Source organism: Cetorhinus maximus, chromosome 12 (genome assembly GCF_964194155.1).
Source record: "Cetorhinus maximus chromosome 12, sCetMax3.hap1.1, whole genome shotgun sequence".
Taxonomy (NCBI): domain Eukaryota; kingdom Metazoa; phylum Chordata; class Chondrichthyes; order Lamniformes; family Cetorhinidae; genus Cetorhinus; species Cetorhinus maximus.
Window position 1 is genome coordinate 82290818 of NC_135890.1, and position 24264 is coordinate 82315081.

General features: G+C 44.0%; 1 protein-coding gene across 1 annotated transcript in view; it reads right to left on the reverse strand.

Moving 5' to 3' along the window:
- Window positions 1–663: 663 nt before the first annotated feature.
- srrm4 (serine/arginine repetitive matrix 4) overlaps window positions 664–24264 on the reverse strand; it is a 363549-nt gene continuing 339948 nt past the window's right edge. Inside the window, exons 8-12 of the mRNA XM_078554655.1 lie at window positions 12813–13171; window positions 11950–12180; window positions 8609–8719; window positions 3815–3955; window positions 664–1185 (exon numbers count right to left, since the gene is read on the reverse strand). Coding sequence (XP_078410781.1) covers window positions 894–1185; window positions 3815–3955; window positions 8609–8719; window positions 11950–12180; window positions 12813–13171 — 1134 coding nt within the window. The 3' untranslated portion in view covers window positions 664–893. The remainder of the gene's footprint in view (window positions 1186–3814; window positions 3956–8608; window positions 8720–11949; window positions 12181–12812; window positions 13172–24264) is intronic.

Here is a 24264-nt window from a genome sequence, read left to right on the forward strand (position 1 = left end):
AGACCCATGTATTTGGTGAATATGCATCTTATTCCATTATTCTGCACATAGACTTTGTCCAGATTTGTTATGACTGATTTTTTTAAACGTGCTGTCTTAGCTAACCAGACTCTGCTCATGGACAGTAAACACTGCTTATTTTTTAAACAAGCACAGCAGATCAGACTGATAGTCTGCAGGCTTGTTGTTGGAATCCTGCCACATTCTATGAGTGGGCCCGAAATGGTATCTATTAATTAACAACTGGGGCTGTATTCTGCTGGGGGCAGGCAATGGTAGGAGCACCTTGAAGAGTGCCCACTGCACCCACAATGGTGAGTTCATTCATCTCTGTGGTCAAGCAGATGCTCTGAATCCAAGTTAAATGGATGCATATGGCATTTCTAAGGAGGGGAGGGGGAAAGATGGGTGTCAGCTGTCCTCGCACATAATCTGATTCATCACTTCAGCGAGCCAAGGTCTAAGTTTCCTCTGAAAATAGCCACAGTGCACCTGCTGGGCTGCTACAACTTTCAGTTTGAACTGCTGCTGTTCTGATTGTGTACCAATCTTTGTATCAAGGTGACTGGGATCTACACAATCCCTTGTAACAATCAGGCCAAAGCATGATTGAGAAATTGCTCCAAGTTATTTTCCTTCAAACTTGGCATGTATTTTTTTTTTCCAAAAAAAGAAAAGCACCCACGGATTTCATTTCATCTTTAAAGCGAGAGATGTGCATGGAGAAATTTGAGTCTGTCTGGCTGTTTAGCGTGTGCTGTGACACATTCACACGCACCAGATTCCACATGTCACTTAAACAGTGGGAAACCAAAATAACACAGAGGTCAATCTGCAAGTAGGCAGCAGGGAAAGGGTGAGAGGTGTGAGGATTGTGCTGGTGGGGAGGGCGTTCAGCGCCGTAGGCTCTCATAGCTGCCTGCAGAATTGTAACTCTTGCTCCTGCTGCGGCTGCTGCTCCGCCCGGGCGAACTCCGGGTCCGGCTGCGGCTCCTGCTGAGGCTGCGACTCCGGCTCCTGCTGGAGTAGCTTTGGCTCCGGCTCCGGCTCCAGCTCCTGCTTCTGCTCCAGCTCCGGCTCCGACTCCGGCTTCGGCTCCTGCTGCTGTACCAGGAGGAGTAGCTGCTGACACTGCTGGAAGATGAAGGACTAGGCCTGTAGTAGGGGATAGGCCTTTTTCGAGCACTGATAAAGAGAGAAGATAAATAAGAAGCTGTGTTCTTAATGTTTGATGATCATCAACATGCTGGTGGCTACCAAAGATGGGAGGAATTGGGCATGGGTGGTGACACAAATCATACTGTATTACACTGATCCCCAGTTATACACTCCGCCTGTTATTCAGTTCCACTGATTTCAATAGAATTGGATCTCAGGCATGTTCCACAACAAATATGATTCCACTTGTCTTTATCCCATCCTTGTCCAATTTCACAGTCAGTATCTGACAACCATTCAAGCATTCAATTTTTACAACTGCTTATCACCACACTTCAGCTTGCTTGAATCTCTAGAACACTCCATTTTGAAATACAGCTGATTTGTCCCATTTAATTTCTGCAAAGTACTTCTTTGGGTTGGCTTCCATTTTTTTTTGCTGGTTTTTCATTTCCCCATACCCCTCCATCCCTCCATCACAAGTGTCAGCTCCTCTCCAGACGGCCCTCCACTACCCTACCCGCCTCCATTCTTCTTGTGTATGTCTGGACAACTGGTGACGGCAAGCCATTCAACTAGGGTGGCACCATAACAGAGCTCTGCATCAACACAGGGTAGTGATCAGGAGTGGGAACCCTCTCTTTTCACAAGTTCAGCGGTATTGAGGCCAATTGTCGTCTTGTAATTACTGCCACAGCTGAAATCACCTAACGTGGCACAGAGCCATGAGAACTGGGTGGGCAAATGGGCTCAGGACTACTGTTCATGTGGTGAATAAACACCAACACAGACTGTTTTGGCCCAGTAGCCCAATTCCCTGTTGGAGGTTGAACCTGGGATTTGTGTCCATATGGCGGAGTACTGCACCAGGCTGTGGCTTTGCTCACTATCCCACCTTTACAGCCTGTGTGCCAGAGTTGTAGGAACTCAGGATAATTTTAGAAATAGCTGAAGCACCATTTAGCCTCTCCCTTTTGATTAATCTCAACATTACCTACCTGTTTTCTTGTCATGGCCCTCAATGTACCTTTTCTCTAGAAACACACCTGGTTGTCTCTTTAACCCTTTTACACAATTAAATGCAACGACCTTTCCTGATGACTTATTCCATATTACTGTGACACTTTGTGTGAGAGTTGTTTCCCATTCCAATTCCCCTTTCACACCCACCCGCTTATTTCATGATGACCACTTGCTTTTTAAACTGGGGATGATTGATATGTTGAAGTTGCTGAATTGGATTAAATCATGCTAGGGTAGGACCAACCAAGAATCAGATGTATGTTATTATTTAAACCTTATTATATGGTTACTATCATTTTATATTTTTTTCTACAATGATTTATGAGGGCAGCCTGGGCAATTTGAATTTCTTTGCTTCCCTGTTGGGAGTGGTTAACTTGTGCACCCTGAATCCACACAGTACTACTGTGGGGGCTGGAGAATTGGCATATGGGACAATAGGGATAATTTTGACTTCAGTAGAAATGAAAATCAGGAGAAATGTACAGCCAGTGGCTGATCCGACATTTCCTGTTTTACACTGTCACCCAAAGTTAAAATGGCCCCAGCATGTGCAAAACCTGCATCCTCCCACTTGAGCAGGCAGCATGTTTAAGCAACATTATATCATCATCATACTGTCCTACATATGAACATACATACGAATTAGGAGCAGGAGTAGGCCACTCAGCCCCTCAAGCCTGTTCCGCCATTCAATAAGATCATGGCTGATCTGATTGTAAACTCAGCTCCACATTCCTGCTTAACCTTTCACCTCTTGCTTATCAAGCATCTATCTATCTCTGTCTTAAAAATATTCAAAGGCTCTACTTCCACCACTTTTAAAGAAGAGAGCTCCAATGACTCACGATCCTCTGACAGAAAGAAATCTTCTCATCTCTGTCTTAAATGGGCGATCCCTTATTTTTAAACAGTGACACCTAGTTCTAGATTCTCCCACAAGAGGAAACATCCTTTCCACATCCACCCTGTCAAGACCCCTCAGGATCTCATGTTTCAACCAGCTCTTACTCTTCTAAACTCCAGTGGATACAAGTCTAGCCTGTTCAACCTTTCCTCAAAAGACAACCCTCCCAATCCAGATATTAGTCTGGTAAACCTTCTCTGGACTGCTTACAATGCATTTACATCCTTCCTTAAATAAGAAGACCAATACTGTACACAGTACTCCAGATGTAGTCTCACCAGTGCTCTATATAACTGAAGCATAACCTCCCTACTTTTGTATTCAATTCCCCTCGACAATACATTTAAAGTGGCTAATCTATACGTAAGGCAGCTGGAAAAGTGGGCACAGATGAAAGGTTGCCAAGTGTAAGGTTAGGACTGATGTAATGCTGGGAAATATTTCTCTACACAGAAGGCGGTCAGCAGGCGGGACAGGTTACTAAGAAGGGTGAGTTAGGCCAGGACACAGGAGTCACTTAAGGAGCAGCTGAGCTCTGTAATGGGGTGATGGTAGAGTGACATTTTAGAAGAGCGAGATCAGATGACTTAAAGAAGCTTCTTTGGACAAATCTATCTGGCGATATGCAAAGCATATTCCACGGTTGAAACTCCTAACTGTTAAAATTCAGTAAATCTACAGGGTGAAAATAATTGCCCCTTAAATACAGACCAATGTTTCACTGACCTGGTGATCCGTCGAGGTTCCAGGTGACTTGGTGAATCCCGTCTCCGTTTCCTCATTGGCGAGTAGGAGCGAGACCGCCGTCGCCTGGACTCCCTGTCTCGGGAGCTGTAGTTCTTACGATCCCGGTCTCGGTCATGGTCCCTATCCAATTACAATTTAAAGCAATAACTTTTAAAAAACTGAAGCGATGAAACCATTTTTAGCTATTTAACAGTAAATGCAGTGGAACCTCCTTTATCCACATTATATTATCCAACACCTCAATCTTTTGCCATAATTTTCAGAAGACAGACCCTTGTGCAAAAAGCTGCCTCATAGCTCTCTTAGTTACATGTGTTTCATTCCCTTTTCTTGATGAATAAGCTAAATAATATTTCTTTTGTTACTTCAACTGTGCTTGACTTCATGAGTGGGGTATTGCTGGAATGGACATGTAAGGTAAAAAATTGGGACTCTTGATTATCTGAGTTTCCATTACCCAGTGGTGGAGAGGTGAAGCAGGCCACTAGAATTAAAATGGATGATGGAAGGTCCATTGTAGACAATTTTCACAATAAAAAATGCCTGTAAGTACTTCACAGTTTGACCATCGACTGAAAGAGAATGATATCTCCCAAGGTGAGACCTTTCACCAGAATCGATAGCCTGAGGAATTGCAGGGCCAGGACTTTCTGGCCCTGCCCATCACCGGGGTCATCCAGTCCCACCAAAAATCAATGACTTCTTATTGGGCTGCTGAGTCTCCCGCGGCGGGTCCAGCCATGGTGGAGGGCTAGAAAATCCAGGCTGTCTTTATGGAATTGCAATTCAAGTGGCAGACATCTGAGTCTTAAATGTAAAATAAGGTCAATCGAGAAAGGCAGAATAAAGTCATAAAAAAGAAACTAAAAATGACATTTATAAGAAGAGGGAGATGTGAGCATGAAGAATGGTGGGAGTCTCTGAAAGTCAATCCTCTATTGATATTGCAGTAAAATCTTGCAGGAGAGATTCATTCACGTAGTGCCTGCATTGTGCAGGTTTACATTGATTTCCTGGGGGTAGGTGGCACTGTGGGCTGGTACCTACACAGCCTTTTTCATTGGTAATAATTGAAGAACACCACTCAGGCCTGGCAGCAGTCTGCAGTGCTGCTTTCTCTGGTGAATCAATGTCAGTCTACATAGCTCCATTAGCTACATAAACAAATTTCTTCCTATTGAATCCTTATAGAATTATAGAGTGTTAAAATGGCTAAAGCTCAGAAAGAGGCCCTTTGGCCCAATGCATTCGTGCCAGGTCTCTAGAAGAGCAACTCACCTCCTCCCACTCCCTCTTCCTTTTCTCCTAACCTGCAATTCTTTTCAGTTTAGGTGATCATTCAATACTTTTTTGAATGTCTTGATTGAATTTGTTTTTACCACACTCTCAGCCAAAGCATTCCCAAATTCAAAACCATGTGCTGTGTAAAAAAGGTTTTCCTCATGTCACTGTTGCTTCCTATGCCAATCACATTAAATCGGTGCCCTCTGGTTTTCAATCCTTCCGCCAATGGGAGTAGTTTGCCTATGGACTCTGTCCCGACCCCTTGGCCAGGGTTTTTCGCTAAGCAGGCAGGCGTGCACCCAACCTGCTCGAGTGTGAAATGAAGCCTGATGACGTCGGGCACCTTCCAAACCCACGACCGATCGGGGGCGTGACGCCATTTTACGTGGACGGGCCAATTAAGGCCCGCCCAGTGTGACGTCTGCACAGAAGCGCTATGTGCTCCCTGTGCGGGTGGAGGGGGGGGAAATCCCAAAATCAAGAGTGCGCTCTTTCACGCATGTGCATGAAAGAGCACATTCATCTTCCTGAGGCTAAGTGCAGCCTCAGGGAGATCGGCTGTAAATGTAAAAAAGATAAAAATAGAAAAATAAAATTTCCCTAACATGTCCCCTCATGTGACAATGTCACGTGAGTTGGGACATGTCCATAATTTTTACAAAACCTTTATTAAAATTTTTTAAAGCCTACATGAAACCTCATCCCGCCGGTGGATGAGGTTTCATGTTTTTTCTAGCTTCCGCTGGGGCTCCTGGCCTGCCCGCCAACCTTAAGGTTGTCCGGGCAGGTCCTATATTTACTTAATTGACCCTGTCAATGGCCTCAATTGGCCATTGACAGGTTGGCGGGTGCGCAGCTGATTTTGCTGTGCTCCTGCCTTCCTGAAAATTTAAATGGGGCGCGGTGATGTCGGGAGTTCCCCCTGACATCATCACGCATCATTTTACACGTTGGCGAGCGTGCCCCGCGCCCACTTGCCGACGCATAAAAACCTGCCCGCTGAGTTTTTCCAGCATTTTCTGTTTTTGTTTCAGATTTCCAGCATCCACAGTATTTTGCTTTCATCCAGTTTCTCTAATCCATTTACATAACTGAAGTTCCTAATTCTTGGAACCATTCTTGTGAATCTTTTCTGCACTATCTTGAATGCCTTCACATCCTTATATTCGTGCCAAGTTATGAGAGATAACCCAACTGCTCCCTCTAAAAGTTCTTTAACTTAGATAACTTAAATCTTAACTTAGATTTCCTTCAAAAATAACATTCTGAGACTTGAGGCATGACGTAGTAGATGTAGCGTGCTTGGGAGGAACAGAAAAGTTTGGGCTAATGATTTCAATGCTCACCAGCACTGCTGTTTACTTCACATCATGTCTGGGTCTGTTTTAGATTAATTGATAGGAGTTGATCTCTATGATTACTCAATGATTCCAATATTGTTGAATCACGTGACTTCCAGAATGGTTGAAGGTGAACTAGATAGACCTTGGTTTTGTTCGATCTATCAATTCCTATAGTAATAATTGAGAGATGGGGGTAGATATTCTCTTTCAGAACTCGGAAGGAGAGCGTCGAATGGGCGAAGTGCATGTAGAAAAAATGTGTGGGCTGCATTACAGGCCTGCGATCCTCCCTGCCCAGTTTTCCTGTATGCACTCCAATGATATGATAGTTTACAACTAAGCGCTAAACAGGAAAATCTGCCCCATGCAATGTAGAATTTAAATGGCTGCACAATAAAGTATACACGAAACTAGCACTTGTTTTGCTTATTAATAAAGAGCACATAATAACAAATGATACTTATCCAGCAGTATGAATCACACTTTACAGCCTCAACTAGAACTTTGGTCAAGATACTCAAGATGCTTGACACCATCCAGGACAAAGCAGTCCGCTTGATTGGTACCACATCCACAAACATTCACTCCCTCCACCACCAATGAACACTGGCAACAGTGTGTACCATCTACAAGAAGCACTGCAAGAATTCACCAAGGATCCTTAGACAGCACCTTCCAAACTCACGACCACTCCATCTAGAAGGACAAGGGCAGCAGATAGATGGGAACACCACCACCATCTTGTAGTTCCCCTTCAAGCCACTCACCATCCTGACTTGGAAATATATCGCCATTCCTTCACTGTCGCTGGGTCAAAATCCTGGAACTCCCTTCCTAACCGCATTGTGGGTGTACCTACACCACATGGTTTGCAGTGGTTCAAGAAGATAGCTCACCACCACCTTCTCAAGGGCCACTAGGGATGGGAAATAAATGCTGACCCAGCCAGCGAAGCTCACATCCCATGAATAAATTTTTTAAAAATGGAGCATTATAGTCCCCAAAGGGATTTAAAAATATCCAGCCAAGATGGTAGCAGTTCATTCATTTTTGTGGCAGTCTAATGCCTTTTGAATCCCTTGAAAGTCTGAAAATATTGCAGCTAACACAGAAGTAAGAATATTCTATAGAGTGTGAGATGCTGCTGAGAGATTAATTTTACTCAATAAAGCTGGATAGAGATAGAGATGTATTCCAAGTGAGGTGGGCTGAGTAGACGGGTCTTCAGGTATTTATTTTGATTATTGAATTTGGGTGGAAACCATATATAAGCTGATGAAGAATTGTAGCAAAATTTGGTGGTGGCAATCTACTATGTCCCCTCCTAAACCAAAATGATTGGTGCGCCTTCTACAAACATTCACTCCCTCCACCACTGACGAACAATGGCAGCAGTGTACCATCTACAAGATGCACTGCAGGAACTCACCAAGGCTCCTTAGACAACACCATCCAAACCCACGACCACTATCATTTAGAAGGACAAGGGCAGCAGATAGTTGGGAACACCACCACCTGCAAGTTCTCCTCCAAGTCTCTCACCATCCTGATTTGGAAGTATGTCACTGTTCCTTCACTGTCACTGGGTCAAAATTCTGGAACTCCCTCCCTAACAGCACTGTGGGTGTACTCATACCACATGGACTACAGCGGTTCAAGAAAGCAGATCAGCACCGAATTCTCAAGGGCATGGCAATAAATGCTGGCCCAGCCAGCGATGCTCACATCCCGTAAATGAATTTAAAAAAACACACATGCATCCTTTACTGATGTAGATATAACAATACTTACATTTACTTTGTACCAAGTGAATTTCTGTCACAAAATCAATTTAGCATGACTGCTTAACCTATAAAATCACAAAGGTCCTTGAGTCTCTATTGGTTTATTGGTTTCTGCATAAACTAAATGGAAGTTGGTAAGACACACATCTAGAGAGATTGTTCTCCAAGTTTGCACAGAGCATCACTCGACGGGGCACCTGTCAGAAATTTGGGGAAAGAATCGGTGTACACCTTCTGAATTTCGTTCAGCCTGCAAACACGGTGCATTATCCTCCATGCCTGGATTGCCTCTGTGCTCCCTTCATGTGCAAAGATGTACATTGGAAGCTCAGACCTGCAAAATGACTCCTTAAAACCATTACCTCTGTGGGCTGTATCTTGAATAGCTTGGGCTGCGTCGTGACCGGGAGCTTCTGCTTCCTGGGCTTCTCCTCCTAGACTTCGGTGAATAGCTCCGAGAGCGTGAAGAGGACCTGGTCAAGGACAAAGGAATAGTTTCAATATCCAACCGTAAAGTTATCCATCTTTGTGTGGCTTGAGTAGGAAATGTACAGTAACAACCAAGTTTGAAATTTAAGCTAGTGAAATGATTTATTTTACAGTGTTCTGGAGCTGATTCTAGTGCTCTCTTGTATTGCAAAATTGCTCCCCTAAATGAGTCTGTTATATAATTCCAAGCTGCTGGCATCATGGTATCTGCCTCTTTTATCTTATGGGCATATTCCAGAGTTTCATAATAAAAGATGCATAGAGTATTGGGGGGGCTTTTCACATTTCCAATATTGAAGGCAGTTTTACATTGATGGAATGTTGCTGATGGCACTCATTACTATTAATGATTTAACCTTAAGGGTCCCACATGGTCTGGTTGCTAGTTAAACCTAAATGCCAGGAGCCACATTCCATCACTTGAAGAGTGGGAATCTTGACTCCACATCCTTGATTTGAAGCAGCAGCAGGAAGAAAACTAAAGCAGACAGCTTGGTTCTGAAGTTGCACCTTTCAGAGCATTGGTCCCCCAGGAGTAAAATACTTTTAGGTGCAACAAGAACAAGAATTGTCAATGAGCTATTACTGACTATTTATTAACTAAAGTTAAAGGATGCCTGGCAGCCAGTTAGATCAGTTGGAGGCAGCTATCGTGTGGTTTGGAATAATGCCTGCAGTTCAGGATTCAATGCCTGTTCTGTCTGAGACAAACTTGGGGCTTGCTTCCTCACCCTGCCATGTAGTGGAAACTCTAGCATAAGCCATGGTTCAGCAAACCTAAAATAATCATGAAAGCTCCCTAGAGAAGAAAGAAGGCTCCTGGAACTGATTTATCCATGCTAATGTTTGTATTGTTCAGGGGCTCAACTGTTAAACCACATTTTCTTTAAGTATTGACAGTGAGCATACTTCAAATGAGTTCCTAGTATGCAAAGTGCTGTGAGATGTGCTGGAGAGTTAATCGGATGCTCTGTGACTACAAGTTTTCCTATTTTATCAGCTTTTCATCAATAGATCCCCAACAGCAGAGCAAGGATCAATAACTGGAGCATCCTCTGCCTTTTACAGAAGACCATTAGATCTTTAAGAAGCCCTATAAGATTTAAACCTTTTTCTCATTAGGCTTGTTTTGTCTTAATCATTCACGGGATGTGGGCTTCGCTGGCTGGGCCAGCTTTTATTGCCCATCTTGAGTTGCCCTTGAGAAGGTGGCGGTGAGCTGCCTTCTTGAACCGCTGCAGTCCATGTGGTGTAGGTACACCCACAGTGCAGTTAGGAAGGGAGTTCCAGGATTTTGACCCAACGACAGTGAACGGACGGCGATATATTTCCAAGTCAAGATGATAAGTGACTTGAAGGGGAACTTCCAATTGATGGTGTTCCCATCTATCTGCTGCCCTTTTCTAGATGGTAGTGGTCATGGGTTTTGAAGGTTCTGCTTAAGGAGCCTTGGTGAATTCCTGTAGTGCATCTTGTAGAGGATACACACTACTGCTACTGTGCATCAGTGGTGGAAGGAGTGAATGTTTGTGGATGTGGTGCCAGTCAAGCAGGCTGCTTTGGCCTGGACAGTATCAAGCTTCTAGACTGTTGTGGGATCTGCACTCACCCAGGCAAGTGGGGAGTATTCCATCACAGTCCTGACTTGTGCCTTGTAAATAGTGGTCAGGCTTTGGGGAGTCAGGAGGTGGGTTACTCGTTGCAGGATTCCTAGCTTCTGACCTGCTCTTGTAGCCACAGAATTTATATGGCTGGTCCAGTTCAGTTTCTGGTCAATGGTAACCCCCAGGATGTTGATAGTGGGGGATTCAGTGATGGTAATGCCATTGAACATCAAGGGGCGATGATTAGATTCTCTCTCGTTGGAGATGATCATTGCCTGGTACTTATGTGGCGTGGATTTTACTTGCCACTTGTCAGCCCAAGCCTGGATATTGTCCAGGTCTTGCTGCATTTGGACATGGGCTGCTTCAGTATCTGAGGAGTCGTGAATGGTGCTGAATATTGTGCAACTATCAGCAAACATCCCCACTTCTGACCTTATGATGGAAGGAAGGTCATTGATGAAGCAGCTGAAGATGGTTGGGTCGAGGACAGTACCTTGAGGAACTCCTGCAGTGATGTCCTGGAACTGAGATGACTGACCTCCAACAACCACAACCATCTTCCTTTGTGCTAGGTATGACTCCAACCAGTGAAGAGTTTTCCCCCTGATTCCCATTGACTGCAGTTTTGCTAGGGCTCCTTGAAGCCACACTCGGTCAAATGAAGGCTTGATGAAATGTAGAATAAGACCTGAATATTGGGAAGAATGTTTTTTTTAAGAGATTTTGATTGGGATGCTGCACAAGGTATTTGAATAGCAAAGGAAACATCCTTTCAGCATCCACTTTGTCAAGTCCCAGGACATTACAGGGTGGATGCTGAAAGTATGTTTCCCCTTGTGGGAGAGACCAGAACTAGGGTGCACAGTTTAAAAATAAGGGGTCTCCCATTTAAGATGGAGATAAGAAGAATTTTTTTCTCTCAGAAGGTCATGAGTCTTTGGAACTCTCTTACCCACAGAGAGGTGGAGGCAGGGTCAATGAATATTTTTCAGGCAGAGGTAGATAGATTCTTGACTAACAAGGGAGACAGTGGTTATCGGGGATAGGTTGGTATGTGGAGTTGAAGACACAATCAGATCAGCCATGATCTTATTGAATGGCAAAGCAGGCTTGAGGGGCCAAATGGCCTACCATTGCTCCTAATTTGTTTGTTTAGATTGCACCTCCTGGGACAGATAAATAATGATTTATTTGAGGGTTGAGGAATAAGTGCAAGACAGGACACAGAGGGATCTCTCCAGCTCTTCAAAGAGTGCCATGAGAACTTTTATGCCCACCTGCAAGGGCAGTTAGGGTCCCTGTTGAACACTTCCTTCCGCTGCACCACCAACAATGCAGCACTCCCTCAGTACTGCACTGGAGTGTCAGCCTTGTACGTGCTTAAGTCTCTGGAGTCCGACTTGAACCCATGACTTCCTGACTCAGAGGCAGGCGCGCTACCAACTGTGTAAAGGCTGACATCTTACCAGAGATTGTGGATTGAATTTAGGACTTTGATGCTCTGTAAGGCTCAGTTCCACACCTTTACCAATGGTCTTATGATCTTAAGCCATTAGGGAGACCTCATCTATTCATTTCCATCTCTCCCACTGGATACTCGGACAAACCTTTTCCCTGAAGAATGCGATCTGCTTCTTGAATATTTTGTGGTTGACTTGTACTCTGGAGAGCGGGAACGAGAAGAACAGCTGTAACTGCGGGAGCTCCTGCCTCGCCCTCTGGTGCTGCAGGAGTCACTTCTGGAACGATGTCTTTCAGGAGATTTTCTGGCAGGTGAAGGGGAAGGACTTCTCTTTTTCTCGGTGGTTGTTGGCCAATCATGTGGCGAAGGTAATTCTCTGAAATGAAAGGGAAAGTAGCTGGTTTAAACATAACTGGTGAGGAATCAGATGTTCGATTGCACTTATTGCCTCTCCCACTGTTAACAACTGGCAAAAATCATGGAAAATAAAGACATGAGGAAAGCATGTTGGGGAATGAGGAGCTAATCCTTCTACAGACCAGTACAAACTCATCATGTACTCTGACCTATTATTTGATCTCATTAGGAAATCCTCTGCAAAAAAAATAACTCAATCTCCTTGGCCAGGATTATCAATGACAATCATTGGCCACCAAAGGAAAATTAGCCCCCTGACAGTGATGATCCTTCTCCTGAAAGCAATTATTTTTTCTAAATGAATGACCCACTAAGCCACTACAGAAGGTCCCTTCAGAAAGCATGAAGGGTTAACCATCTAGTGTGTTGGGTTGGAGTCAGAGTAGGGATGACACTCTGGCAACATCCATGATCATACTTTCCCTTATATGCCTTTTCACAAGGCTGGGCTAACAACATTCTATAACATGACTAGGGAGCTAGTGGGCTTTCAGATTCCGATCATTAGCAATACTGTCTGGAATGACTTATAATACCTCTTTAAGGTAGGCTCCATTTTTGGAGACCTTTCTCAAGTGTGAGAAAATTTACCTCCTGGCCCTTTTGGCCAATTGATAACCTGGAGATGCACTTGGGGACGAGGGCACTGCGTTGCATGGTGATGAGCAGCTCGCCACTGAATTCCCTGAATCTGAGCTGGGCTCCGCGTCACTAAACTTCAGTTTGCCCGGGGAGATTGTCTGGCGGTCTAACTTTGCATGGTGGTCAAGAGGCTGCCCTTTCTCTTCTTCAGTTTGTGATCTGGATGAGGCGACTTTGGTCGAGGGGGGTGAAGCTGTATCATTGCCCGAGTCATAATCTTGGTAGTCTCCATTCTGGCTGGTTGCAATATCAAGCTTGTTGCATTCTTCCTTCACAAGTGTGTGCCCAGAAGACCCTGACTTGCATATCTGTGAACAGAAACATTGCTGCTGTTACGTTGCATATTCATGCTGGGACAGTCTTCTACCTGTATGATGCACTGTCTACTGTTAAAGGCACCTAACCCCCAAACACAGAAAAAAATCTCTCCAACATGAAAACTCGTAGATTTAGACATCATGCATTTTTTTCTCTCTTTTTTTTAAAAAAAGCATGCGAACGATGTAATAACAAAAGAAGAACTGTAGGAGAGAAAAAAAAGAAATAAGCATTTTTTTTAAATTAAAAAAGAGTAAGGGAATAACAAAAAGTAAGTGGTATGTGAAGGAAGTAAAATAAGATGTGCGTACAGGACTACATACTGCATTAAAAAGAGGAAATTAATAGGCCCCAGTAAGCGTGGCATTAGAAAGGACAATGAACAAACATCACAAAATGAGAATTATGTACAAAATAAAATCGCAAAACAAATAGTCCATCACTTTAACTAAAAAAGCCCCTTTGAAAGGTACAGCTTTGTTGTGTTTCCTGCAGAAGAAATCTATTCTCTCCAGCGACCTATAATAAATCCCTAGTCTGCGGGTAGCATCGACTTACCAATCAAGAATTCCTCCTTAAGTAGGTAAGGTGTAAGAAAAAGGGAAGAGCGGGCAACATAAGTGCATCATTAGAGTCTCAAATGACAAGAAAAAAAGACACAAAACCCTGTCCAAATCCCTCCATTTTTTTTTCTTATTATTGATTTTCCTTGTTGCTTTAAATCTATTTCAATTGTTTGTGGGAGTATTAACGTCAAAAAATCTAAACTAAGTTCGTCAGCCATATTTCACAATTTCCAATTGTCTTGTTGTTAAAACGTTAACAATGAATAGTGGAGTTTTTCAAGCAACAGATTTCAAAGGAACACGTTTGCTCTTGGAGCAGTTCACAGGCCTCCTGTGTTCCCCCAGCGTGGTTTAAGGATTAGATCAACAACGTCATTTGTTAAGCACATTTCAATAAGCTTAAGTAGGAACAGCAACAGGTTGATTTTGGTGGCCGAGCAGCCCAGTTAATTTTTGTGTGGAATTTTTGTAGACTTTCTTTTTTTTTTAAAAAAAAAAGCAGAATTTAACAATCCATTCACTGTTGTTGTCAGAACTCAGGAGGGAAACAATATGTTGCCAGTTTCATTTCTACCCTTATAAATTTAGGCTTTGTATGAACTCAAATTATTTTAATCAAGAGGTTTTTTTTTTCTCCAACTCAGTGATTAACTGATGTACATCTTATGCAGAATATATGTAAGTCACGCAGCATTTTAGGAGCTGTAGTTGTGGCACTCTTTCTGTCTTGTGCTAACGACACAGTTTTATAGACATTATCAACAATTTCTCAACATGAGAGAAAGGATACTAAAACGACTTTGATTTAGTATTTTGGTGTTCACCAAAATGATTGGTAATCTGTAAGTGTGCGAACATTAACCGTTATTTAATTTGATATTGTAATGAAGTCTAAGATCTCATGCGACAATATGGACATGAAAGATGTGAGGGAATTTACTCTCTTCTAGTAGCACACTGATTAACAGGTTCATACAAAAAGCAATTTCATGCGATATTTAAACAGTCATTAATCTCTTGATAACAAATTTAATTTTCACTTGTGGTAACCAGTGTGTTACGAGCAGGAATTAAATGCCTGAAAGAACAAACTTTGCATTTTTGAGCAGAGCTCCAAGCGGAAGCGGAAGTAGGAAAATAAATGAAGTTGATTAAGGTTATTTAGCTTAAACTGCCGGTTCAGAATGAGAGGAGAATTCAGTTTAAGATTATTTTAAGGGCAGGGGAAAGAAAAGATTCAATGCACAGCAATGAGATTAAGTGGAATGGACCCATATTCCTGGAGTTTAGAAGAATAACAGATGATCTCATTGAAATGCATAAAATTCTGAGCAGGCTTAACAGGGTAGATGTTGAGAGGTTGTTTTCCCCTAGCTTGAGGGCCGAGAACCAGGGGTCATAGTCTCAGGACAAGGGATTGGCCATTTAAAAGAGGAGAAATTTTTCCATTTAGAGGGTTGTGAATCTTTGGAATTTTCTACCTGAGGGGCTTGTGAAAGCTTAGGGGCTGAGTATATTCAAGACTGAGATTGATAGTTTTTTTGGACACTAAGGGAATCAAGGAATATGGGATAGGGCAGGTACATGGAGTTGTTGTAGAAGATCAGCCATATTCTATTGAATGGTGGAGCAGGCTTGAGGGGCTGGATGACCTACCCCTGCTCCCATTTCTCACCTTATGTTCTCAACAGATAAAAAGAGCAATTAACCATGATTTTGGTTGCGGGAGAAACAATGGCTAGGACCTTGCAGGTCTGGGCAACAGTGAATGCTGTCCCAACATTCAGAAAAGGAGTGAGGCATAGGAATTAAGGGCCCTGGAGAACATGGCTAAGGAGGTGATGTCAAAGTTGATCCAGAGATCACAGAGGTCATAAGCAGCAGTCAACATGGACTTAAAAGTGGTACCTAATGCTTCATGAACCTACAGGAATTATTTGATGAGGTAAATCAATCAGTTGATGATAGAATATCTAGTTTATATAACTTTTTTAGGTTTTCAGAGGACATTTGACAGTGTTGCACATTATCAGGCCTGGTAGTGAAGTGATTACATTGCTGGACTCGTTCAGAGACACACATTCAAATCGCACCACTGCAATTTTAGAAGTTTAAATTCAGATTTTTAAAAATCTGGAAGTGAAAATGTGATATCAGGAGAAGTGACCGTGAAACCATTGGTTTTATTAAGAACCCAACTGGCTTTCAGTGATGCTGTTTCAGGAAGGAAATCTGCTATCCTAACCCAAACTGGCACATATTCTAATCCTGCATGAAAGTTGTTAAGTGCTTTCAAAAAAGCACCCCGAAAATTGACCAATGATTACGCTAAGGATTAGATCCCTTGAGCTTGGTGCTTAGGGCTGTTCTGACTAACAGGCACACAGTGAAAAGATCTCCAGCGATGAAAAAGGTAAAAACGTTTTGGGTATGACCAGTGCCTATTCATTGAAAACAACACTGAAGCTGTTACCTTTAAGGCTAATCAGGTACTCGGTCTCACTCTGAGGTCATCTGATGAAAAGCCAATATAATTCATTTTAAAATAAAATCAGAAAATGCTGGAAATACTCAGCATTCCAACTTTGATTAAATCGCCAGTGAGACTAAATTCGAAATACGTTCTATTTTTTTCTTTAAAATGTTATTGACGCATGGGAAAATGGTCAAAAAAGAATCCGAAGGGTTATTCTAGGACCTAGGGCTCCAGGTTATGAAGACGGATTTGCAGATCAAATTTATTTTAGGGAAAAGAAAATTGGGAGAGGAGCTGGGTGAAGTCTTTAAAATGCTGAGAAGCATGGGTGATGGAGATGCAGCAGGTACTTTGCAATGAAGTGAGACTGGGTAAACTTGGATTATATTTCTTGGAAATATGAGGATTAAGTTAATGTGACTGAGATGTTTAAAATAACCTTGGGGAAAGATTCTGTGCCAGTAGGAGAGTCCAGGGAAACTGAACATAATAAAAATAAATTAAAAACTAAGCAAGTTAAAACCAAATTCAGGAAATATCTGTTCCAGCATAACATTGTGACAGTGAAGATGCACTGTCTCAGAAAGTCAGATACTCAGGATCAATTGAGATGTTTCAAAGGAAGAAAGGCTTAAAGAATTGCCTTTTTACTTTGGGAGAATAACATAGATTCAACAGAAATAATTAAAATTATAAAATGCTAGGGCAGGGTAGATAGAAGCAGACTGTTTCCAGTGGCTGAGCAGTGTAGAATAAGGGCCTTAGGTGTAAAATGAAATGAAAGAGATTTAGAACAAAATAGAGAAATTTCTTTACACGAGAGAGTTGGAAGGCTGGAGAATTTACTTTTAGCTTCTGTCTCAGGAACTAACCCTATGTCAACTTTCAGGATAAAGATTGGAAGCGTGGATGAAGGAAAAGAGGTTATAAGATATAGGAACAGGGTGGGTAAATATGATTAGCACCATTTTCTTGTGTGGTGGGTAATTGCCGGCAGAGGCTCATTGGGCCAAACGGCCTGTTTCCATGTTAATTGTAACTTCTGTGTGTTTCTATGTAAGATACTTTGAAAGTCAGAATATTAAGAGATATGGGAAGAAAGGGTGAAATTGGAAAATGTTAGAACTGGCACGGCTAATGAAATGGAACAGGAAATTGATAAGCCGAATAAACTACTCCCAGTTCTAAGCACCAATTCCCCTAACCATAGCCAATTGGCATTCAGTTCTTTGTACCCTCAATCCTAGTCTTCCTAAAACTGATATTATCTGAGTAGGAGTCCAAGGAAAGCATGTTAGCCATGAAGAACTAGCATTTCTAATTTGTGTACCAATCGAATATTTAATGTGAAATGTGCACGATGTATTATGTGCACAGGATGACAGGTGGCTGAGGATGGGTGGGAATATCCATAGATCTCCCGGCGGCCAGCACCATGGTTTCATATCAAACTTCAGTATTGTTAAATGTGTAAGTCAAGTTGGATATAAAGCTGAGGCCCTAATGTAACAAAAATGCTGTTTTTTGTCAAATATCATGCTGGCTGGTACAAAGCAAGCATACGGATGAACTACAACTCCTAAAGTGTTTGCGCTATAGACACTTAACAAAGAAGAGCAAACTTGGCTGATGTAAAAAATGATATGGTCTCAGGTTCAAGAAATGAAGCATTTTATGTAAACTTGGTAGGGATTCATATTATAATTTACATCAGCCAGTCTCTCACACATATTCATACTGCAATGTACTTCCGTCTTGCTTTTAAACAACATTTTTAAAATTACATTGTCTATTCCTGTATGCCTTTATTGTAAATTTAGTGACAATACCCACCTTTCCCTTATTCATTTCGAGTGCAGTATTAGAAAGAAAATGTAAACAATATTTCTAGATTGGCGTGCAACACGAGGAAAGCACAATGATTCTTTAAGTACTGTTGACTACATTTTATATGGAATGCTCTTTAAGCACAATTACTTTTATTTTACAGGCAGCTACATTTTCTTAACACCAATACCGAACTCAATAGGCTGATTGACAGAGACAAACACTCATTGTCTGAGAACTAAATCAAGATTGGAACCAAATCAAGGTTGCATGGGGAACAAAGCAAAGCTGGTTTTAACACAGAGGAGCGAGTGAATGGCAGCCTAATTCATGAACTAGCCCTGCGCTTTCTTATAACATAAAATGGCCAACACTGTTAACCAGTATTGTCTGTGGAAATATATGGTAAATATTTGACCTGGCAAGGAGGATGTGCCTTGCATTGTTGTTGATCTGCAGCCACTGGCAGCCCCTTATATGAGTAGCAATTCTTCATATGTGAGTCTATAGTGAATGGTAACGAGTCCTTTTACCATGGTGGGCATCGGAGTCAAGCTCAAAGCCTGTCCTGATCTGAGGCCCATCTGTGCTCACACTACCATTTCCAGCATAGATTACTGAACAGTATCCCTGAACAGAAACATTGGCTGAAGTCCTCTCTTCCTACCCTGGGAAGCACATGTGCTAATTGCAATACCCATTGTTACTCAGCACATACCAGGGAAAACCTGGAATCTTCCTGGTCTGCATGATGGTCCTGTATCACATTGGGCAATACCTTTGAGGAAAAAACACTTCTGTCACTCTAATTTAGGGCCCTTGCATCCATGTATCATTGTGCAGACAAGAGTGCTGAGTACTTGCAGTCAGGCAACAGTGAACAGACGCAGAGAGACCCAAGTAAGTAAGCTTCTGCTGTTCTAATCTCCATTAGTGTGGGATGGATCTCTCTTCAGGCTGCAGTGCTTCCTCCTCTCTTGGCAGATTGGTTAAGGTGGGCAATGGTCCATTGTATAGAGAATGGGACAAAGGCATAATGTTCTGCCATCCCATTTGATATCACACTGTTATGCCAACATACAGTACTAAAGAGAATCTGTTAAAAAGGTACTATTTTCTTTCGATTGCTGTAAAAAGATAAGGGACTCAAACCTACGTTTTATACAACCGTTTTGGTTCTGCAAAAATGTCACTAACTGCTGGGGTACTGGGGCTTTGGCTTTACTGCACATGGTGATCAGCTGTACTCACAGCTCAAAAGCTTACATGGCAGAATTGCAAAATGTCACAGTAAAAGTGACATGAAAAGATGTGAATCTCTATGGTGTTGTTCACACTATGTAAAATATAATTGAAAAACGCAGCTTGGGATAAGATCTGCAATTGCACCAGAGAACTTTATGCTGTTCTATAAAATTTTGCAATACAGCTGGCATCAAACCTCAGCAAAATGAAATTCTCTTGAAATAAAAGCCCCTCCATCCAAAACACATCCTGCTTAATGTTCCTTACTGCAAATGATGTAAATGCATGTTAACTTGCTCCTTCCCTCACCCTTACGACTGAACTGACTCCCGCCCAAGTGAAGCACTCCATCTAAAGTCTGACTTTAGAACTGAAAGTTCTCCTGGCATACTCCAGTATCACCCCCTAATTGCCGGAAGTGAGCTCAAGTGACAGGCAGTCCTGGGACTCCGAGCTGTGCGCAGACCACTTGGCTAAGATGCGTATAGCCACGCTGCTGAGCAATAAAGGCACGATTACGTTACTTCTGGTTTGAATGGAGGTTCTGAATTTCAGACAGTGGGAAGAAAGATGAAAAAAAGTTCTTGCACCAGTAAGACCTCAGACCTAAGTTTAGATGGGCTGCATCATTTTGCAAAGCTTGAGCTACCTGTGATTACAAAAAATAAATGGGGTACACTATTTTGAAGGTTGATTATTTAAATGGGCAGGATATGAGCGATTAATTGCATGGCAATTAATGTCAGTGTCATTCAGGGCTCATACGAATGAATGTTTCCCAGCTATTCCTTTTAGTCCTGGGAATCAGCAGAATTCACAGGCATTATTTGTTTTCCTATTCTGCACACCCTATCGTTCAAAGCCATCACATTTCTAGCTCCCCCATTGAAGCATGATTCATTTCTAACACATAGCTCATCTGTAATCATTAGTGCTGGTTAATCACTGCAGTGATCTGGTTGTATGGTCATGGCCACTTCACTTCAAATGCTGTCATGAAATATATTTAAAATGGCTGTGTTTGTCCAAACCTTGGGGTGTGACAAGAAGTATAAGAGGATGCTGATTGCATTTGATTTCTAATCCTGTCTAGCCCTCTGTAACGTGATAGCTCTTTCATCTAGCTGCCTCTCCCTGGGGAAGCAGCAACTGTGACGAATAATGCCGCCCTTCCCAGCTGTTCTTCCCTGTCATCCAGGCGCCAGTGTGGACAATCTTGGAACTCTCAAACACGAGCTGGAGATCACTCACTGTTGTCGAGCTGGAGATCACTCACTGTTGGCTTTAAGTGAAAGCACAAGAGGAGAGTTGGGGTCGAATCATCTGGTCCCATTGGCGATGGACGCCATGGCGGGCCGGGGGAGGGGAGCAATATGGCGAGAAGGCCAAAAATTGGTTTCACACCATTGTGAAACCAGTTTGCGATTGTCCCCTCCGCCTGTCAATGGCAGGCCGTGTCTGCTGCTGCTGCACGTTGGGAACATAATTTTAATATTTTAGCATCTCATTATAAGCCCTGCTTGCCAGATTCATCCCCCCACATCAAATTTACCCCCACATCGGCATGACTTCAGAATGGCATGCTTCACGACTGCCTTTAAAAGGGGTGCACCTGGAACCTGAATTTCGATGGGAATTTGGAGGGGAGCGCACACAGCCATGCACAGCGCTCGTAAGCATTGCCCGTAGGATATCAAAGAAGAAGTGCCGCACATTTGTGGGGCGCGCAGACAAGTCTCTTAATCCCTTTCAGTGCAGTGCCAGGGCAAGGGTTCCTGTGTGGGTCAGGTCGAGGGTGGGGAGAAGGCAGCACAGACTGAAGGAAGTATCAAGAGGGTATAGGAGAAGGGGGTGGGGAGGTGAGGGAAGCAGCCCACGCACTTGGAAAAGCTTGTCAAAATTGAGCGTTCTTCCGCAGCTGCAGCTCCATTGACATGCTTGGAGTCGGGCCTCTGAAGTTTTTCTGCCCACTCACCAACGCAAAGGATGAAATTGCCCCCAAATGCTCCAGAACTTTTCATCCCTCGGACGCAGACTGCAAATTAATGTGCATTTTAGGGGGCAGCAGAGCAATTAGCCGACTGGGCAGTTGTAGAATCCCCTTGTGAAAGGTGGTCATGGTGTAGTCATCAGCGAAGGTGCTCACAGCCCCTTGCATTGTCTTTAATAAGGTTTGGACCATTGCCCATCATGGCTCAAGCTAACAGCGCAGTCTTGCAGTGCGGGTTAGGAGAATGCCTGCGCCTGAGCTGAGAGCACAACATGCAGTCCAATAGGCAAAGCTGCCGCCAATCAGTCAAGTGGAGTGGGGCATAAGCAGGTGGGGTTTCGGGTAGCCAATGAACATACAACAGACTGGCCATCCAAGTGGTGGCCAGCTCTCCTCTGCTTGCGTGAAGGGGCCTTTAGACTTAACCAAGAGAGGTTCTTAGGACACATATGCTAACCTGCATGTCTCTCTCTCTTTGAACCTGCAGGAGAAGAACATCAGGATCATGGAGTCTGGTGATTTACTGATATGTCTCATGGCTTACAGAGAGCAGAGAGGAAGAAGAGAGCGGTGGAGGTGCCTGACTTTGCAAAGAGAGGAGCACCTCCCTCAAGATGAAGGGGCGGCAGGGCCTGCTGCGCACACAGCTGAAGATCACAGAGAGCTGTCACTTACAGGCACTTCGCTAGACCCAGGGTCTATAGCTGGCACTTTTCATTCCGTCAGATGACTGAGAACCAGTGTCGCCGAAGACTGTGCATGTCTAAGGAACTGGTCGGTCACATATGCCACCTGCTGCAGGATTTGGTGCCACGGGGACATGGAGGGCATCCACTGCCAGTGGCTGTGAAAGTGACCGTGGCGCTTAATTTTTACACCGATAGCTCTTTCCAGGGTCTACAGGTGACCTGTGTGGGATCTTGCAAGTCTCCACGCACAAGTGTATCCAGGAGGTCACGGACACCATCTTTGCGAAGGCACAGAACTTCATGTATTTTGCCCAGGATCAAGAAAGCCAAGAAGCAAGAGTGCTGGGATATTTCCGGATCTCAGGTTTCCCACAGGTGCAGGGTGCCATTGACTGCATTCACGTTGCGCTTAGATCTCCATGTCAACAAGCAGTCAACTACATCAACAACAAGGGCTTCCGCTCGCTGAAAGTTCAGCTGGTGTGCGACCACTACAAATGCATCCTACAGGTCTGTGATGTTTCCTAGGGAGCATCTACGATTCCTGCACCCTTAGCAGGTCTCAGATCCCTGACATCCTCCAGAGTCCAGAAAGGCTGCAGGGTTGGCTCCTTGGGGACAAGGGCTACCCACAGAGGACATGGCTGATGATGCCTGTGCGGCGGCCTCAGACAGCAGCAAAGCAAAGGTACAATGAGGCTCACGGTGCGACCCAGACCTTGGCGGAGCAAACTATCGGCATTTTAAAAATGAGGTTCCAGTGACTCGTCAGGTCCGGGGGAGCCCTACAATACAGTCCCCAGAGGGTGTCGTGCGTTATTGTAGCTTGCTGCGCACTTCACAACCTGGTGCTGCAATCATGGACCTGGCTGAGGAGGAGATGGAAGAGTTGCACGTCTCCTCCGATGAGGAGGATGTCGAAGAAGTTGACAGTGATGAGGTCCTCAAAGGTGAGGATACCGGCAATGAGACTACCACGCTGGTCAGATGAGGCAGGCACACTCAGGAGGCCCTCATAATCGCAAGATTCGGGGAGGATGATGGTGAGATGCACCAAGGACAATCCTGACATCCTCACCTTGCATCTGTGAAAGTTTGACTCTTGTGTGGCTAATGACAGCGCACATACCCTCAGTGCTCAGGCTCCTGTCATGGAGGTGCAGTGGAGGCCCTAATAGTTGCTAGATTCCAGGAGGATGATAGTGACACGCTGTGAGGACACTCCATAGATCTTCACACTGCCTCTGTGAATGTTTGACTCCTGTCTGGCTGAGGGCAGCTCACTTGTGCTCTGTGATCTGGGTCATATCATGGAGACACAGCCGTCAAACTTTAAAGGCACCCGATCCTTTGTCAGCCTTCAGCACCTGAGCCCTTCAGCAGCACAGCCTCACTGGTCACAGATGCTGATGCAATGGGGGTCCAGCCCCACCTTAAAGGTGCTGAGAGCACACAGAGAGAATGATGGAACTTTGTGACACCTGCCCACGACATTCTGGCAGCAATGACAAGCACCATCGAGGTGCAGGCATCAGTAATGTGTCCAGTGTGAAGCTGGACCATCACTTTGGTCTGAAGGTTACACATTGCACAGGGAAGAGACCTTGGACTGTGACACCTGACTTTATCTTGTGCAGACCCAAGGTTTCACATCTGAGTAACGCGAACACTGCTCATCATAACAAGGAGCCATAGACAAGGAGACATTCTTGGGAGTTTATTTACAATACTGAACATTATGTTCAAGTGATTAACACTTGTGCCCAGGCTGTGTAACTACATCTCCTTAACCTTCCTAACCCTGCTGCTACATCTTTGTGCTCCCTTGACATCCACAGCAGAGGTGGAGGCAGCCTGCTGACTGAGGCGTCCTCTGGAGGGCTGAGACCTGGAGTCCCACGCTCTGCTTTGGGTGTCCTGCTGTGGGCCAGCTGCACCCTCCACGGCTTGTTGAGCTGGAGCTGTGGGGGTCACAGGAAGAGGGGATTTGGATCAGCCAGACATTCCCGGAGTCACCTGGATGGATGGCCCTAGGGTGCCGAGCTGCTGGTTTCCCTCTCTATGGGTGCCTGCTGGCCCCTGGCTGACACCTTGAAGAGAAGAGGAAACTGGAGTGAGATCGAGATGCCCCTCACCCGTCTCGTGTTGACACTGTTGGAGGCCAACTATGGCATCAGCGATGGAGTTAAGCCCATGCAGCAGTGCAGGAGTGATGTCCTGGACCAAGATCTCCATTGCGGCCACCATCCTACCAGTGTTGACCTCGGTGCATTGGCATACTGGCACTATC